Below are 18,947 nucleotides of genomic sequence, written 5' to 3' on the forward strand. Positions count from 1 at the left end.
CTCAGAGTTTCTATGTGTAAAAAGTTTCCTTAAAGAAAAGAAAGCTAATTTTTTCATTAAAAATGGTTCCCCTGAGTACACAGTCTTGTAATAAACTTGCAAAAAGCTCAGTGATTAAAACTCTCCTTTGTTCCCTGTGTCTCCACAGTGGGCCTTGGAAAGTCTAGACAGTCTCCAAGTATTAATGGATAACTCAGTAATGCTGCCCTCAGCTCAGCAGCCAGGGAGCCTTTTCACACCATGTCTTCCTTCCAGTGTGCCCTAGCCGAGGCCCTGGGCTCCCGCTGCCTCTGCCTCCCTAGCCTGGTGTGCAATGAGTAAAGCATTCTCCATGTGCCCACATTTGTGTTCCCTTGTTGGTGTGCATCTTTCAAGATATTTCTGCTTCTTGTTTACTTGCCAATACCCCAGGATCAGAACTTAATAGTTCAGGGTTTGAGGATGCTTCAGTGGTTGGTCCCAGGTACCTTAGCCCCATTACAAATACAGTCCAAGTCCTGAACGCTTGACTCCAAACACTCATTAGTAGGAATTATTGAAATGAGGTCCTGAGTATGACTGAAAACTCTCTTGATTTATTACCTCTTATGACATCCTCATCATGTGCTGACCTTATCTTGGTTTTATATCTAGAGGGAAAGTAGTATATCAAGCAGCACCTCTTGTCATTAGTTCTATTGGAAATCTCCTAGCACCCTGCTGGGTGTCTACATCCTTCCCATATATGCCATGGAAGAATCTCACAACCCTTGAATAATAGATATATCTGTCCTAAATGGTATATCGTTCAGCTTTCCCTATTGAAATTGTACTTTAAAATTTTTTGAGGACTAGTCTGCTGATGTAGTTCAGTGGTAGAGTGCTTGACTAGCACACAGAAGGCGCTGGGTTCTACAGTACTACCAAGAAAAAAAGATTTAAGACCTGCATGCACTTCACTAGTGCTACTGGAACTAAGAATTGTCATCCTTAACCTGCTCAGTACAGAACTATAGCAGGGATTGTTATGCTGACAACTCTTTGTGCCAAAATAGAGACACAGCATACATCATTGGAAGCATAATAAAGCTGCATGCTTGGTCATAAAGGGGGCATCTATATCACCTCCTCTGAGGCTCTAGGACTATCACCAAAGAGGAGAAAGAGCATACATACGGGACAGAGGAAATGGAGGTAGTGGTGAGGAACACTGGCTTCTGAACATGACAGAACTGTTACACTCTTGAACTCACCGCTGCGATCACCTACCTGTACAAGATCTCGGCCTGACCAGCCTGTCGGCACCCTGTTGGGGAGTGGGGTGGGGCTCCATGAGGACTTAGGCAGATAATGGTTGATGTGGGAGGAAAGGACATGCTTTTCAGTGCTGTAGCTGCTGGTAAGGTAAACAAACTCCCACTCCCATGCTCCTGTAAACTACCCTAATGAAACTCATTGGGTCCCCCCCACAAAAAAAAAAAGAAAATGGGGGGACAAACCAGGGTAAATGAGTGAGTAGTGAAAGAAGTATGTCATGTGTATGTACAAAAGTAAAACTAATCCCATCATTGTACAATATTAACATTTTAAAGTCAAAAAACCCTTTAAAATAGGATGAGTAAGCTTTTTTTTAAGAACCAGAGGAAAAAAATCTTTCTTAAGTACAATTTCTTATGTTCAGAAAATTCAAATGTTTTGCTTTTGTACACTGACTTAGAAATTGTTTTTCTAGGTTGAATGCTATGTTTGAAGTAAATACAGACCTTCAAAAAAATATAGTATCAAAAATCACTGCCGAGCTCTCCTGGCCTTCCGTCCTTAGCTCTCCCCGGCTTGTAAAGTTCCCCCTCACGAACACCAACTGCTCCTCAGTAAGTACTCAGATGGTGCAGGCACTCAGACATGGGCACGGCTGTGGGTCTCCACTGACGCCTCTTGGCTTTGCTTTAAGGAAGAAGAGATTACATTAGAGAATCCTGCAGATGTCCCTGTCTACGTCCAGTTCGTTCCTCTGGCTTTGTATTCCAACCCTGCCGTTTTTGTAGATAAGTTAGTCTCAAGGTAAGCATTGCCTTAGATAGCCAAAGCATACCTAACCTTAGAGTCTGGCTCTGTAGTTGAGGTTCCCAGAAGGTTCCTGGGACTGGGTTGATACTAAATTGAGCATAAGAAAAGCTTCAGCAGATGTAAATGTGGAGCTACCATTTAAGATTATAAAGAGATAGTAGACAAAGCAATTCCAATATTCCCATTTAAAAAGTGAATGAGGTATTAATTATAACTGATAACCTCTAACCTTTAAATGCTATTAATGTGGTATAACAATACTGGTCCCAAGACCTGCCACAAGATAAATTTGCAAATAAAGCTCAAGCTTGATAATCTTCCACAGTTCCTAGTTGTGATGTTTATAAAGGCAAATGCACATTTTTTATTTTAGGTTTAACTTGAGTAAGGTGGCCAAGCTAGATCTGAGGACACTTGAGTTCCAAGTCTGCAGAAACAATGTAAGTACAAGTTCCACACCATTTACTCTCTGCTAGGACCAGGGCCAATGGGAAGAGTACCTACAGGTTGCCCTTAAGCCGGGCTGAAGGCAGTTACCACAGAAGTCAGAGCAGTCCAGGAATTGATTTAGAGGCAGAAGAAACCAGGAAGAATGGGTGGATATAGATACATGGGCAGCATCCTGAGAAGGCTCCTCTTTGTGGGTGTTAATCTTACAGGCAGCCCACGACATCTTTTCATAATATAGACTAGAAAATCTGAGACCATACATGAAGTACGCTAATGTGACATTTTAATTTTAGTAAGCATTTTATTTTACTACGCTGAATCATTTAAATTTCCTTCCTGTGTGCTTCCTAATAAAATTGTAAAACCCATGAATTTGAGACCTATAGCTGGCTATGTTCATACTTGGCACAGCTGTGTGTGTTCACCTCAATTGATAATACTGACTTTAAATGTATGAATAAGTGGATTCGTTCTGGGAATGAAAGTGTCCTCTGTTACTCAGGTAAGTGACCACTAGCCACTCATCACTGCATCAGACCTTGAAGGAAGGCGGCTCTGGGAGTCCAATGCCTGCAGGCTGGCTGAGCTCTCAGGCCTCACTGCCCTTCTGCCCAGGGCCAGATTGAAGCCCTGTTCAGATTCAGGTCATTGGTCCTTCCTGTAGGACCACATAGTACTGTGTAGGAAGTGCTTGCCAGCCTTGTCCAACCATCTGCCTTGTAGTTATTCAGCTCTTTGCCTAGAACACGAGACAGTGGTTTCGACAGTCCTGGTTCCAGTGTCTTTCTCTTGGGATCTTGCCTTGCTTCTCCTGACCGTAAAATGCCATTGTAGCAAGCAGTGCATTGGAAGTCAGTGAGAATGCTCAGTGACTAGAACTTGGTTTCTTCGGCCTTTATAGGGAAAATACACACAAGAAAGGAATGAGCTGACGCTTAGTTTTTAAAATTTGATCTCATACAGCAGTATTTGCAAGACATAATACATTGAACTAGACCCTGGATAACAAATAAATGAGTATTCTGGACCTCGGGAATTTTCTCAAGAAGAAATTCTCAGGGTGAAAACATAATTGCTGAGTGAATCCTTTAAACATGCTTCTCTTTCTGTCATATACAGTACTAGAGAGACATGAGTGCCCTGTTGAAATTTAATAAAATATATTTGTTATTGTTCAAAGACTTTTTTTTTTCCATTACAAATACAGACTGGGAAGCAAAGGGTAGCTACGAGGGAGATTGAACACCACTGTCTCAGTTCACTGTCAGTTAAGAGTTGGCAGTGTTAGCCTCCACTGCTCTTCTGATCAGTAGTACAAACTGCCGGCATGCTAAAAATAGCAAATAACATCTGTCTATATTATTATGAAAAGGATTTCTGAAATACCCAGAGATCCTTTGGTCAGTCTAGGAGCCCACCACTATACAATATGGAGTCTTTAGTACTATTTCAGGGCATCACACCGTCCTGAAGTGCTCCCCAGGCCATCAGAGTTCAATAAGCTAGTATTTATTGGAATATGTACAGTCTGTCATTGTGCCAAAAACAGGCGTGGGCATGATGGCACGCAGTTAATCCCAGCACTCGGGAGACAGAGGCAGATGGGTTTCTGTGAGTGGGAAGCCAGCCAAGGCTCCATATCAAGACCTTGTCTCAGAAAGGTGGGGTGGGGAGTGAGGGTGGAGGAGGGCTACTCAGAATGGCTTATTAAAAAAGGAGCTTACTCACCAAGCACTTTGGAGCAGTTGGAGTAGTTCGTTATCCTAGCAGACGTTAACAGAGAACAGCGTTAGCTGTAAAAGAAAACATTCTGTCTCGTAAGCAAGAGTTAAATGATGTGCTTCGCCGAGTACGTTATGTTTCACAAGTAGATGAATCTATGTATATTAACCCCAGCCATGCCAAGGAAGTAGAGGATGCCACAGAACTCACTCTTTCCAGGGTGACATCAGAACCATGCCAACCCTTCTCCCAGAATGTTTAAACTTAATCTTCTTTAAAAACCAGAATAGTGTTTCTTTGTGTTGAAACTGTTTTTTAATTAAAAACAAAACAACTTTTAACCATCTTTATAACTGGTCATAAAATCTTATTTTAAATTTCAAACTAAATTATGTCTTAAACTTGTATCAAGTGTCTACAAACCAATAATTAGGTACCTTATTTTCAAAATAAAATTAAAGATTGACCAGGCTGTGCCTTTGTCAACAGCACACATTCACTCTGAACTTCATGTACTTGAGGCTTTCTCTGCTTCCTGCACAGCAGTGCCAGGCTGCAGTAGGAACTTGGGGGTACTAATTGTTGGTCTACCTGTCTTCCAGTCATGAGTGTTGGCTTTGTATTAATGTATCAAGCTGTTTGTCTCAGGTCTGTGTCCTTTCCTGTATGTTAGTTGTATTTCAAATTAAACACACACACACACTTTAAAAATACCTGTATACAAATATAAAACGCATAATACAAACATGGAGGCTTTGGTGACCCAGAAAGTAAATTCTGTTGTTTTAATGCAGAATATGACGTCTCCTTCCTGGCTACCCAGCTCTCGATGCCAGTGTTTAAGTCATGAAGGATAAACTTGTCTATGTGACCAGTTTGAGAGACTGTGCTGGGGTCTAGAGGGGATGGGGACAAATGGTTTGACCAAAAGTCCATTAACTAACGACTCCTTTTTGTTTATACAAATGATTCAAGGCTCACCCACTGCAAAGTCCAACAGGATTTACAGAAGGCCTCTCTCGGCATTTAATTTTAAACCTCATTTTAAAACCTGGAGAAAAGAAATCTGTCAAAGTAAAGTTTACTCCACTTCACAATAGAACTGTTTCTTCACTGATCATAGTCAGGTAGGTTCTGCAGTGTGAGTGTGGGTTTGTTTTCAGTACTTACCTTCAAGTCCTTGTATCACTCAAAACCATCAGTAGCATCTTCTGTACTATGTGTGACTTAAAATGAAAATGTGTGCTCTTGGTGAATTTTTACATTTTTACCCTTAAATTCAACATGTTAATAATTTTTTGTGGTTGCTTACAAAATGTTAGAACTTGTAAATCAAAAGATATGCAGAATTAATTGGAGAAAAAAATGTGTAATTCTTGTTCTTTCATAGAAACAACCTGACTGTGATGGATGCTGTGATGGTCCAAGGTCAAGGGACAACTGAGAACTTGAGGGTGGCAGGCAAGCTTCCAGGTCCAGGGAGTTCCTTACGCTTCAAAATCACAGAAGCATTGTTAAAAGATTGTGTAGACAGTGAGTATCCCTGACTCCGCAGAGCCCAGCTTCCAGCGTTTGCTTTCAACCCTCAGAGATTCCAGAAGCAGAAGAGTGTTTCCATATGTGCATACCTGCCGCCCAGTCATGAATGTATATGGTGCTAAGAGAATCCTGTGTCTTACATCCAGAGGTGTTTGATTTGGATCTTTTGCAGGTTTATTCGGAGTATGAATAGTAAAACATGTCATTTTTACCATGGCATATCAACACCTAGCAGGGTGATGCACTCCTGTAAGCCTAGCACTTGGGAGGCTGGAGCAAGGGATCATGAGCTCCAAGCCATGATCTCTTTGGTATGTGGGGTTGACTCATAATGTCCAGCATACAGAAGCTCACAACACATACCTCTTTCACACCAGAAGCACATGATAGCAAGATTTATCCATACATCTGATTTTTTTTCTTTCTCTTTAGGTTTGAAACTAAGAGAACCAAATTTCACATTGAAAAGAACATTCAAAGTAGAGAATACAGGACAACTTGGAATCCGTGTAGAGACTATTGAAATCAGTGGGTATGCCTGCGAAGGCTATGGCTTCAAAGTAGTTAACTGTCAAGCGTTTGCACTGAGTGCCAACACCTCTAGAGACATAATCATACTGTAAGTATGTGCTTGTCACACTGGTTAATTCAGTGCCTGACTTTCCACTGCTAACACTAGAGTCCTTTCACATAAAGATACATTTCCATACTTACAAGGTCTTTATCGGGGCTACAGAGATGGCTCGTTGGTTAGGAGCACTGACTGCTCTTCCAGAGGAGCTGAGTTTGATTCTCAACACCTACATAGTGGCCAACAACCTTCTGGAACTGCAGTCCCTGGAGGAACTGTCCTGTTCTGGTCTCTGCAGGGTCTGCATGCATGTGGTGCACAGACATACATGCAGGCAAAATACACATACACACATGAACATAAGTAAAACAAAAAAATTTTTTTTAAAAGCTCAATCACAAATGTGTTTGGTTTTTTCCACTTAACTTCAACTGAAATATTTATGTCCTTATTTAATATGTCCTTAAATTGGTTCAGATAATCTTAGAAACTGCTTTTTTAAAAACCAATTTCAATATTATTTTTAAGGTTGTTATAAAGCATAAGACGTTAGTGTGACTTGGAAGTGTCTCAGCCACAGAGCAGAGGCCTGTGCCTCTCGTGTGCCATTGTTTCTGTGTGTTCTAAGAATGTGAACTTACTCAGAAGACAGCGTTTAGGCCCTCAGTATTAGATGCAGTTATTTTAGTAATTGATAACTTATTACAAAGTAGTAACTATGACCTCTGCCCTTGATTAGATAACAATTCTGTGACTTTCTGTGGCTGTTTAATCAGCACTTTCATGTATATTACTACATTCATATACATATACATTGCATATATATCTGTAATGAATATGTACATGCATCACTACACCAGCCACCTAACTGTCCAGGGCGGAAGGCGGCACCAGATCAAGGTCTACGTAGAGAGCACAAGAGGCCCTAAGCAATATGCAGGGAGTGACAGAAGAACTCTAGGAATGGGTGGCTGGTTTGTTTTGTTAATAAAGTCATTGGGAAGAAAGCCTAGATCCAAAAACAAAACAAAAACAGAGGGGCCAGAAAAGAACCGCGGGGATCTGTTTGAAAATGACCCTCACCGCTGTCCTTGTCTTAGGTTTACTCCAGATTTCACTGCCTCCAGAGTTATTCGGGAACTGAAGTTTGTAACAACCAGCGGCTCCGAGTTTGTGTTTGTATTGAATGCCTCCCTTCCGTACCACATGTTAGCAGCCTGTGCAGAAGCCCTCCCCAGACCCAACTGGGAACTAGCTCTGTACATCATCATCTCAGGAGTAATGAGGTACAGTGTGTTCCTTCAAGGTTGGTTCTCACTCAGGGCCCACTCTGCCTCTCACTTTTCTCAGGGATAGGTATCCCAGCAGACAGAGCAGACCCCCCTGACTTGGTCAAGTTGTATACTGGTGGGAACAGTTACACCTGAACCATTCTTGGGTAGCATATACAATAAAGAAGTCTTTTTACCTTTCCTACCCACTTAACAAATGCAGTCTATGCTGATTTTGTAAGGAAGAAGGCACAAAACACCAGATAAAGTTGCCTTTCTTGGGCATAGGTAATTAACGTAATTGTGTGCCTGAGCAACAGAAAACAGAGTAGAGATACATTTGAAGGCCTTTGTCTCCTTATCTTCTTTCAGTTTACTTCTTTATGTATTGTAGAGCATCAGATATAATCTCATCTAGATTAGTTTATAGCTACCTTGCACATCCTTCAGGGAACAAGAGTTGAACCTCTATCCAGTTCCTCTTGGTTAGGAAAGATTAGGCTGCAGGTGTCTCTTCTGACATATTGTCTTCACACGAAGCTTCTGGGTACGGTCCTGCACTTTTACAGTTGCTCTGCAAAGGCTGCAGGGACAGTTCAGTGGTTAAGAAAGAGCGCTGCTGTTCTTCCACAGGACCCAGGTTCAGTTCCTAGCACCTCCATGGCAGCTCACAACTGTCTGTAACTCCAGTTCCAGGAGATCTGATCCCCTCATTCTGGCCTCCATTGGCACTGCACGCATATAGCACACCAGCATACATGCAGCCAAAACACCCTACACATAAAATATGTAAGTTGATCAAAAACAATAAAGTTGGTGTGCAAACTTCGTTTGATCTATAATGCTTCATTTTTATCTTGTCTTTTAAAATGTGTTGCAGGCATATCTAGTTTTTTTACATTGTAAGTCCCCCCCCCCAAAAAAAAATATATTATTCTTGTCTTGGCAAAGAGTGCTGACTCCTCCCTCTGTGCCCCACAGTGCGCTGTTTCTCCTGGTTATTGGAACAGCCTATTTGGAAGCTCAAGGAATTTGGGAGCCATTTCGAAGGCGACTATCCTTTGAAGCTTCCAACCCGCCCTTTGATGTGGGAAGGCCATTTGATCTCAGGAGAATCGCTGGTATTTCATCTGAAGGAAAGTATGTTCACATGCTGAAAATCCACTTTCTAGTACACATAGACTTGCTGGATGTAATTACAAGAAACAGAAATGTATCCTCACCCAGGGTTAAAAAAAATCAATTCTAACCTTGAATCTGGCGCTCAGTTACTGAGAACTCATACAAGATTTTTTATTAGGCACAAAATCTGCGTAGATATTAATTAAACCACTAACCTGATCTGTAATTTCCAGAGGGAATGACTGTAGAAGGTTGTGGCTCTTGCCCCTTCCTGCTATTTTTTCCTAGTTTCTCTTTGTGATAGATATACTGATGAAATTTTTTCGTAGTATTAGATTGGAAGTTGCTGCTTACTGAGTTTTCAATCGATCCATTTTTCAGCTTGAACACACTCAGCTGCGAACACAGTCATGGTAGGGGTTTCTACAGCAGCTCGTCCTCCAGACCTGGTCCGGGGAGTCACAGGCAGTGTGGCACATCAGTTCACCCACACAGCAGCCACAGCAGCAAAAACTCAGCTGACGTGGACAATGTCAGAACCAAAAACAGTTCAAGTATGTCGAGCAGGACTTCTGCACAAGCAGCCACCTCACAGTCTACGAGCAAAGCAAGCCCCCTAGTCTTGGAGGCCAGTGCAGTGACCCAGGGTCACACAGCCAGCAGAAAATCCAAAGGGGCGAAGCAGGGCCAGCACAGCAGCCAGCAGCACGGCCACAGCCCGCTGGAGCAGCACTCCCAGCCTCCACCACCAGTGCCTCAACACCAGGAGCCACTGCCGGAAAGACTGTCTCCTGCCCCCCTCCCACACTCTTCCCACCCAGAGCGGGCCAGCAGCACACGGCACAGCTCAGAGGACTCCGACATCACCAGTCTCATAGAAGCCATGGACAAAGACTTTGACCACCACGACTCCCCACCCCTAGATGTGTTTACAGAGCAGCCTCCATCACCACTGTCAAAAAGCAAAGGTAACCCTCTCCTCCCCTTCAGAAGAACAAGCATCTGAGGGAGGAGGCGTGGTCAAGGAGCAGTCAGGATTGTAAGCAGTATAGGCAGCACTATGGCAAGTGTTTGGTAGCCCATACCCGTTTCCTGGGTGAAGCGACAGGTCTTTTGTGTCACAGGGCAAACAGAAGCAGCCAATAGTCATAGAAGATAGAGCTGGCCGGGCAGTGGTGACTCACGCCTTTAATCCCAGCACTCAGGAGGCAGAGACAGGCGGATCTCTATGAGTTCGAGGCCAGCCTGGTCTACAGAGTGAGTTCCAGGACAGGCACCAAAACTACACAGAGACACCCTGTCTCAGGAAAAAAGAAAGAGAGAGAGAGAGAGAGAGAGAGAGAGAGAGAGAGAGAGAGAGAGAGAGAGCGAGCTGTATTCTCCTCTTGTTTCTCAAATCAGAAACCTGTTGGATGGCATATCCTGTTACCCTTTCAGCTGCCTGTGATAACTGTGTTACAGCCATTGTTAAAAATTATTTTGAAAATGGAGCTAAAACCAAAACCATCTACCCTCAAAAATAGGGTTTTTAGCTGTGCATGGTGACACATCTGTAATCCCAGTACTGGTGAGTCGGAGGTGGGAAGGTGGTCACAAGCTTGAGGCCAGCAAGGCTACACACTGACGACTCTTCTCTAAGTAAGAAAAGGGTACAAAAGAAGCAAATGAGATGATAATTTGTGAAACCAAAGATGCTGGCCCTACAGGACAGGTTCAGCAGAAAGTGACAGCTTTTTTTGTGTGTGCCAGACAATGGGGGTCAGGGAAAGCTTTTGCCTGAAGGAGCCTTACAAACAGGAAAGGTGTGAAAACAAGGCCAGTTGTGGGGTAACGAGACAAGAAATGCCAGAGCTAGGTCTAACAATGAGGCATGAGTGTAAGGCTTCAGAGTAAACAGTGTGGGCAGTAACAGGTTCTCGAGTGCAGCCTTGGATGTAAGCTGCTGAAGTATAACAGGAATCAAACTTACTGGCAGTAACAAGGCCTCAGATTAGAACAATCCAGAGCCACGGAGCTTGGGGACTCAGAACTCTGGAAAGAAATGTGGCATGTAGACCATGTGATTCCCATGGCGACAAGCAGGCTTTCATCAATTCAGCTGGGTGGTACCACCAAAAATCATCAGTCATGGTACATTTCATTTCAAGCAAGTTAGGGGAAAACAGTTTGGGGGGAGGTGGATTTGAGAGTTACAGATGAGGTACATGTAATGTAGGAGACCAAGGGAGAAAAGATTCCCATGAGTGTGGCATGTGGCTGCTCATGGTGACTGGGCAAGTGCATGGGCTGCAGCAGGACCAGGCCAGGTGTCCTAGTTGCTTTTCTGTTGCTGTAACAAAACACTGACCAGGCAATGCTTGTAAAAGGGGGGAGTCATGGTTCCATGATTCACATGGCAGGTAGCAGGGCACTGGAGCAGGCGCTGAATGCTCACATCTTGAAGCAACAGCCAGGAAGCAGAGGGATAATTCTGAGATTAAAGTGGACTCGTGAAAAGCCCACCCCCAGTGACACACCTCCTAACCCTTCCCAAACAGTTCTTCCATTTGGGGACCAAGTATTCAAATAAATGAGCCTATGGGGACCATTCTTATTCAAACCACCACATTCCACTCCCTGGCCCCCATGGGTTTGTGGCCATATCACAGTGCAAAATGCTTTTAGTTCAGCTTCAGAAGTCTCCATTGAAGTTGGTTGTTTTTTACTCTTTACTCTTTTTTGAGCCCACCACTCAGCTCCCAAATAAATCACATGGAGTCTTCCTTTTTTTTTTTTAAGATTTATTTATTTATTATGTATACAGAAGAGGGTGCCAGATCTCATTACAGATGGTTGTGAGCCACCATGTGGGTGCTGGGAATTGAACTCAGGACCTCTGGAAGAACAGTCGGTACTCTTAACCTCTGAGCCATCTCTCCAGACCCACATGGAGTCTTACTTTCTTATGAATGCTCAGCCTTAACTTGGCTTGTTTCTAACCAGGTTTTCTTAACTTAAATTATCCCATCTATCTTTTGCCTCTGGGCTTTTACCTTTCTCTATTTCTATATATCTTTTCTTTCCTTCTTATTTTGTGTCTGGCTGGGTGGCTGGCCTCTGGCATCTTCCTCTCCTCCTTTTCTAGTTCCTCAATCTCTCTTCCCAGATTTCTCCTTCTATTTTCTCTCTGCCTGCCAGCCCTACCTATCCTTTCTCCTGACTTGCTATTGGCTGTTCAGTTCTTTATTAGACCATTCAGGTGTTTTACACAGGCACAGTAACACAGCTTTACAGAGTTGAACAAATGCAACACATCTTTGCATCATTAAACAAATGTTCCACAGCATAAACAAATGTAACACATCTTAAAATAATATTCTACAACTCCTCATAGTCTTTCAATTTCAACACAGTTAAAAACGTTGGTGGCGCACGCCTTTAATCCCAGGACTCGGGAGGCAGAGCCAGGCGGATCTCTGTGAGTTCGAGGCCAGCCTGGGCTACCAAGTGAGTCCCAGGAAAGGCGCAAAGCTACACAGAGAAACCCTGTCTCGAAAAAACCAAAAAAAAAAAAAATCCAAAGTCTTAAAGACTCAAAGCAGTCTCTTAACTGTAACCCCCATAAAATAAAAAAGCAAATCATATACTTCCAACATACATTGGCACAGAATATATATTATCATTCCAAAAGGGAGGAAAGGGAGCATAATGAGGAAATACTGGACCAAAGCAAGACTGAAAACCAGCTGGGCAAGCTCTTTAGCTCTATGTCCAGTGTCAAAGGGCTTATATGGCTCTGCCCTTCCAGCTTTGCTGAGGATAAGTCACTTCTCTCTTGTGGGTTGCTTCCACTTCCTGCATGTAGCTCTCTCTGGCAGGCATCCTACAGCTCTGTTGTAGCGCTTTGGGGTCGCTAGGGCGATCCCGGCCTTTTACTCCTGTAGTCTCTATGACTCTCAAGCCAGAACCACAAACAGCTGGTTGATGCAGCTCCGCTGCCTATGTGGGATGGAACCTGCCCCCTCCTTGAGTTACATTTGCATGAGCTTTGACTTGTTGATTTGGGAGGCCAGAAGAGATCTAGGGCTAAGGGACTCTTTCCTTTCCCAAGTTGAAGGATCAGCTGGTGGGGTCTTGCCCCGAGGTACCACTTCTGTATTCCATTTTGCATCGGGCCTTGAAACTTCTCAGCTTTTGGAGCATAGGATTTGGCTCCAACATTCAATTTACTGGGGCTTTCTTTTTCTTCAAGTTGTACATTTTGTTTTTCTTTTCGCCCTACTCACTCTTTTTCATTGTAGAGCTGCATGAGAGTGGTCACTAGTAACCATGAGAAAGAATCAACATTAGGCTGTCTGGAAATCTCCTTTGCCAACAATAGTAGACCCAAACTCTTCAGCCTCAAGCAGATTCTTCAGGGCAAAAAGTAACCATTCTATGCCAAAATATCACAAGAATAGTCACTAAGGTTCTTGCCCTGTGAAACCTCTCGAGCTTGGGCCTCCATAGTCCACCTTGTCCCCAGCACTACTGTCTTCCAAGCTCCCACTAGGCTAGCCCATTGAGCCCCACCTACAGCATTCACCGCTTTCTTTATCCAAAGCCCCAAAGTTTTCCACATACCTCCAGAAAGCAGCATGGTCAGGCCCATCACAGCAGTGTGCCTCTCCATGAAACCAGAAAAATGAAATTCCAAAGGTGATGTGCCAGCATGGTTGAGGAGGGAGGATACCCTCATGCAGTACCCAGAAAACGTGTCTTGAATGGGGAGCAGGACAGCATTGGCTTTGAAGTGAGGGGATTGCCATAAACCTGTACAAACCAGTAAAGTACTGAAGACAGAAGTCAATTGTAGAGGCCTAGATGAGACTGAGGGTATGGCTCAGTGGGGAAGTGCTCGCCAACATGTACAAGGCTTCTTTGTTTCTCTAACCACTTAAGAACATAAGTTATTCTCCACTCTCAAACCATACAAAACAAGCATAGGTCAGATTTAACCCACACCTCCAGTTTGCCACCCCCTGTTATAGATGCCAAAATTTTCATCCCCAGGGTGGCCAGGAGCAGGGACATTGTTTGAGATAAGCATCAAGTGTCAGTATTCAGGTCAAGTGTGCAGTTGCTGTTTCCACTGTTGTGTTTAGAAAGGATGCCTCCCAGAGACTGCTCTGACTGGGTCTGTGGGCTCACGCTGAGGGGCTAGAATCTGGAGATTTCTCTGCCTCTCTCTAGACCCTGTAGAGCATAGCTCCACGAGGCAAGGCTCTACTTTTTCAGTACTGTATTTCTGGCACCTGGAACATGGCTGAGACTATGTTGTGGTTGCTTCTGGTAGCATCCAGATCATTTAAAATACTAAGCTTCCTGTTTGGCTCTGTACATAGCCAGTGTGGCATTACATGGCACTCCTGTGCCAGTGCTGTTCTCAGGGCTTTTGTAATTCCTCACTGTGACCCTGCAAACAGGAAAGGCCAGGATGGGATCCAGCAGCATGGCTCAGCTACCAGGGTTTTAGCACCTCCAGGTGATACCAAAGTTCATCTGACGGTTTCCTCACTGATAGTCTGTCTCCCCACACATTCCAGAGACTTTCAGGATTCCTTTCAAAGCTCCATCACTTTCTGGCAGATATTTTCAGGCCAATTTGCCAGATCAGCCAAGTCTACACATACTCACCAAACTGTACCTGTGAGATGAGTGTAGTCCATGCACATCAGCTGTGTCTCAACAAAGTTGACTTTTTAAAACAACCTCCTCATAAAGCCAACCCCAATTTGGACAGCTTTAAGTCAAGATGGAAAAATCATAGAGAAAGAAGAAACCAGCCCCTCTCCAAACAGAACTTTACAAGTTTGGCTTTGGGTTTGAAGCTTTTTGGATCAAGCTTTGTTATTACTCTGATTTTCCATCCCCAGGGAAAGGAAAATCTCTTCAACAACGCAAGGCTAAGCCTCCGAAGAAGCCAGAGGAGAAGGAGAGGCGGGGAAAGGGAAAGCCCCAGGAGGATGAGCTAAAGGACACCCTGGCCGATGACGACAGCTCCTCCACCACCACAGAGACCTCCAACCCCGACACGGAGCCGCTCCTCAGGGAGGTACGAAGTCCTGTCTCCTGTCACTCCTACTGAGCACGTGTCCTCAGTGTTTTCAGGCATGCCTACACCCCTCCCCCTGCAGAAACCACCCCAGCTCTGGGATCTGATGATGTCATCTCACCTGGGGAAGAGCATTTCAGAATATTAGTTAGAACCGGAAACCCTGCTGAAAAGTTAGGGAGCAGCCAGGATAGTAATCACGCTACTTCATGAAACCTGTTCCTGGCTTTAAACATCACAGGGGAAGAACTGAACAGTTCAGTTCTATAGTCATGCTGGAAATAAGCTTTCAGTGACAGCTCACACACACACACCCCAGGCAGGAGCAACAGTCACTCCCAGAGGGAGTAGGGCTTAATGCTGTGGACCAGAATCCGGCTTCTGGTTTCTGTCTAGTAGCCTAAGTGATCATAAGCATGCCCAGCTCTGTCCACTGAGTGATTTAATGTTTTACCTCAGACGCACAAGTACCATCCCACATGTCCTCCTGTCCCCTCTGCATTTCCTTGCAATTGACCTGGTGCTCTGCCTACGTCCATATAATTTGTGAGTTGTATTGGAGCATTGGACTTGGTTCCTGTTTTAGCAAATAACTAGAGAAGCCGGATACCAGTCACTAGCCTTGAGTGGAGTCCCGGTGGTGTCAGCATCTGGCAAGCATTTTCATCCAGGACCTTCCCTGCCTATCTTTCCAGCCTCTTTTCTGATCACCCTCAGTGTCTCTTCTTTGGCTAACTCGGCCACCATCATTCTCTATACCACTAGCATCCTTCCCACCTCACTTGTTCATGCCCTCTGTTCCCACATCTTCTGTACCATATGCTTCCTCACCAACAAGGCTTAGAGCTCACTTCTCCAAGTCCCATGCTTGCTAGTCCTGCCTTCAGTGGGCTTATTCCTACTGCCCAGCACCCTTGTGCAGAAGCCATGCGACTGTATTTCTTCTGACTGACCTCAGTGTATGGGTTGTCCATCTCACGGCATCCCTATTCTACCCATTCTTTGACCAAATGTGTATTGAGCACCTAAGTGCCAGCTAGGTGCTTGGGTAGCAATGCTGGACAGAAGGCCTTGCCCTTTACTTAGCCAACTCTTGGGCTGGAGAGAGGTGTCTCTGCTGTGAAAGGATAAGGCTCACAACCTTCCAGAGAGCTCTTGCTGTGTGCCCTATGTCTAACCATGGGTTCAGAAAGTCCCTGAAGGCATCGGATAGGGAGGAGGGTGGCCTGAGTGACACTACCTGTTGTTTATTTACTTTCAACAGCTAAGTAAACTGGCCTGCTAAGTTTAGGCTGCCTGTTAACCACACTGAGGCCGGACAGATGGTGGATTGTTTCTCCCATGCTTGGCCCTGACACCCATGGCTGACCACTTTGCTGAGTGTGCCTTGCCCATCAGCCCAGGTGCTCTGGGTCATCTGTGATGATGAACCAGGTTGTGTTTGGTACACCGCCCACTATGTGCGTAGCTCCCCAGGCAGCATCAGCGGTCTTTGAGTGGATTCAGAGCCTGGTCAGGAGACAGCTCCTCTGAGCTCATATGTGGATATGCTAACATGTCACATTACTCTAAAGATGCTCATTGCATGTTTTCTAATCTGGCCAAGGACCAGAAGCAGCAATGGTGGCCAGTTTGGTAGTATGGGCTTTACAGTGCAGCTTTAATTGCCTAGGCAAGCTGCTCAGTCAGACCAGGTCTAAGAAATCCTCTGGGCTCTGCCATGGCCAGAGGACATTTTCACAGTACAGGCCATACTGCTGCCATGTGTGTCTCCCTCTCTCTAGGCTTGATGACCTGGGGGAAGCGATTTTGTCTCCCTGGTAACCCCACTGCCTGGCACCAAGCTGATAGCGAGTAAATGTGAGCTGAATAAGTGAATGGGTATTCATGCTCCGCCTCCTGGTGGAGCATGTGGGGAGCCGTACACCTACCACAACACTGTGGCTAGTTGCAGTGGAATGACTAGGTGCCTCCCAGATGCTGTCTTGGGCTGAGCTTTGTGCTAGGGGTAGCACATGCTGCTGCAAGTGTTTGGCTTTGCAACATAGTCTTTGCTGGATCTTTCTTATAAGTGGAGACGAGATTTTTACTCCCTGTACTTTAATAAGAAGCTACTAATGGCTGCTGCCACTGCCCACCTTCTCGTTAGGACATGCATGTAAAACTAAATGACCTTTATAATTCAGACTCACCAGAATACGATTACACTAAGTTAAAAGCAGCTGCAAAATTGACAGCTACAACAGATTTCAAGAAAGGTGTTTAGGGGGACAGGTGTGATGGTATATACCTTTAATCCCAGCACCCAGGAAGCCCAGCAGGTGAATGTTGAGCTCAAGGCCAAGCCTGGTCTACATAGAAAGTTCCAGGCCAGCAAGGAGCTCCACAGTGAGGCTCTGTCTGAAAGGGTGGTTGTTACTTCTGTATATTTGACATGTATAGCTGTTACCTTAGGTTTTGTGTCTTCATCTCAAATAAAACCATTTTCAGTCATTCTGTTAATCCTCTGAGCAACTACATATGCATCTTTTACAGGACACAGAAAGGCAAAAGGGAAAACAAGCCATGCCAGAAAAACACGAAAGCGACATGTCTCAAGTGAAGCAAAAAAGCAAAAAGCTTTTAAATGTTAAGAAAGAGATCCCAACAGATGTGAAAGTCAGGTGAGTGTCAGGGGTCGCTGCTGGAGCCAGGCATCACTCTAGTCACTCTCCGGGGGGTTTGGGCCCCAAAAGCCAAGGGCTGCCTCATGTCTAGCATCTACTGTCCCTGGTTAGGGACATCCACCTGCTCCTGATGCCAGGTGTGTAGAGGGCAGGGTCAGCAGTCTGTTGTGAGAGCTGGGTTGAATTTGTTCCCAGGTGTGTAGAGGGCAGGGTTAGCAGTCTGTTGTGAGAGCTGGGTTGAATTTGTTCCCAGGTGTGTAGAGGGCAGGGTTAGCAGTCTGTTGTGAGAGTTGGGTTGAATTTGTTCCCAGGTGTGTAGAGGGCAGCGTTAGCAGTCTGTTGTGAGAGTTGGGTTGAATTTGTTCCCAGGTGTGTAGAGGGCAGGGTTAGCAGTCGTCTGTTGTGAGAGTTGGGTTGAATTTGTTCCCAGGTGTGTAGAGGACCAGTTCAGTTGTGCACAGAGGTAACGGTGGTTCAGTCTCAAGTGGGAGTCCGTAGCTTTCTCAAGAAGAGCTTGGCGCCTGCTCTGTCACTGACCTAGGGGTCTAGAAGTCTGTGCTGTAAACTTGGAAGAGCTTACTCTTCCCTAAAACATGTTCAGGGATGGTGTCAACTGGAGGGATGAGACAGCTCCGCTGTGGATGAACTCCAGGACCCACAGGACAGGCTTCAAGTGAGCCTTGTCAAGAGGCTTTCTCTAGACTGTTCTACAGAGAATGAATGTGTGAGCTGTGGGGCTGTTGACTAAGATTGTTCATAGTTTCATTCAACTGCGTTAGCATCCTCGGATGAACTGATTTCAGTGTTAGCACCGCGGGAGCTGATGTAGAGAGAGGAACATGGGGAAGAGATGTGGTAAGGGCGGGCGAAGGCATGTCGTGTCAGTGTTAGTCTGAGCCTCAGATTTACGAGGGATACTTCAGAGATTGTCCTCGACAGGCTACCTGCTGTCTTGATGGCTGTCGTCCGCTCTCTTCTTCACCGGTCCCATGGGCGTCCATGTCTGTCGAGTCTTCTGCCATTTTTAGAATGTGGGATTGTAAAGTAACCGTGTCAGCGAGAAGTGGAAGAAGGGCAGGAGGCTGTGTAACACTGTGTGTGTTTGTAGTCATGCCCGGAAATGGGGGGTGGGGGGGGAGGTTTGGTTTGGTTTGGTTCCAGTTTGTTATACTACTTAAAATTGTATTGATCTGGGCTAACAGAAACCGTCTGGTTTGTTTGGTTTGGTATCTCTTTAACTAATTTCAGAAATACTTAGGGAGCCTGGCATGGTGCTACACACACCTTTAATCCAGCACTTGGGAGGCAGAAGCAGGCGGTTTTTGTGAGTTGAAGGACAGCCAGGCTACGTAGTGAGACCCTGTCTCAAAAAGAGAGAGAATTTTGCGACATATGCAAAAACAAATGTCCTTTGACCCCAGTCCCTTATAAATATAGCTAAACAAGTTTCTTTAAAATGGGTGTGCTTCGTGTGAAGTCACACTTTG

The 18,947-nt window shown here is 44.9% G+C and overlaps 1 protein-coding gene across 1 annotated transcript in view; it reads left to right on the forward strand.

Annotated features, from left to right (window-relative positions):
• Positions 1–18,947, forward strand: part of Tmem131 (transmembrane protein 131) — a 162,274-nt gene that overhangs the window by 133,505 nt on the left and 9,822 nt on the right. Inside the window, exons 23-33 of the mRNA XM_052745146.1 lie at positions 1,712–1,850; positions 1,931–2,040; positions 2,420–2,486; positions 5,194–5,345; positions 5,609–5,751; positions 6,190–6,376; positions 7,429–7,614; positions 8,581–8,739; positions 9,103–9,689; positions 14,616–14,794; positions 17,330–17,457. Of these exons, the coding sequence (XP_052601106.1) occupies positions 1,712–1,850; positions 1,931–2,040; positions 2,420–2,486; positions 5,194–5,345; positions 5,609–5,751; positions 6,190–6,376; positions 7,429–7,614; positions 8,581–8,739; positions 9,103–9,689; positions 14,616–14,794; positions 17,330–17,457 (2,037 nt within the window). The remainder of the gene's footprint in view (positions 1–1,711; positions 1,851–1,930; positions 2,041–2,419; positions 2,487–5,193; positions 5,346–5,608; positions 5,752–6,189; positions 6,377–7,428; positions 7,615–8,580; positions 8,740–9,102; positions 9,690–14,615; positions 14,795–17,329; positions 17,458–18,947) is intronic.

The sequence above is a fragment of the Peromyscus californicus genome, unplaced genomic scaffold (genome assembly GCF_007827085.1).
Source record: "Peromyscus californicus insignis strain IS unplaced genomic scaffold, ASM782708v3 Scaffold_19__1_contigs__length_69161282, whole genome shotgun sequence".
NCBI lineage: Eukaryota > Metazoa > Chordata > Mammalia > Rodentia > Cricetidae > Peromyscus > Peromyscus californicus.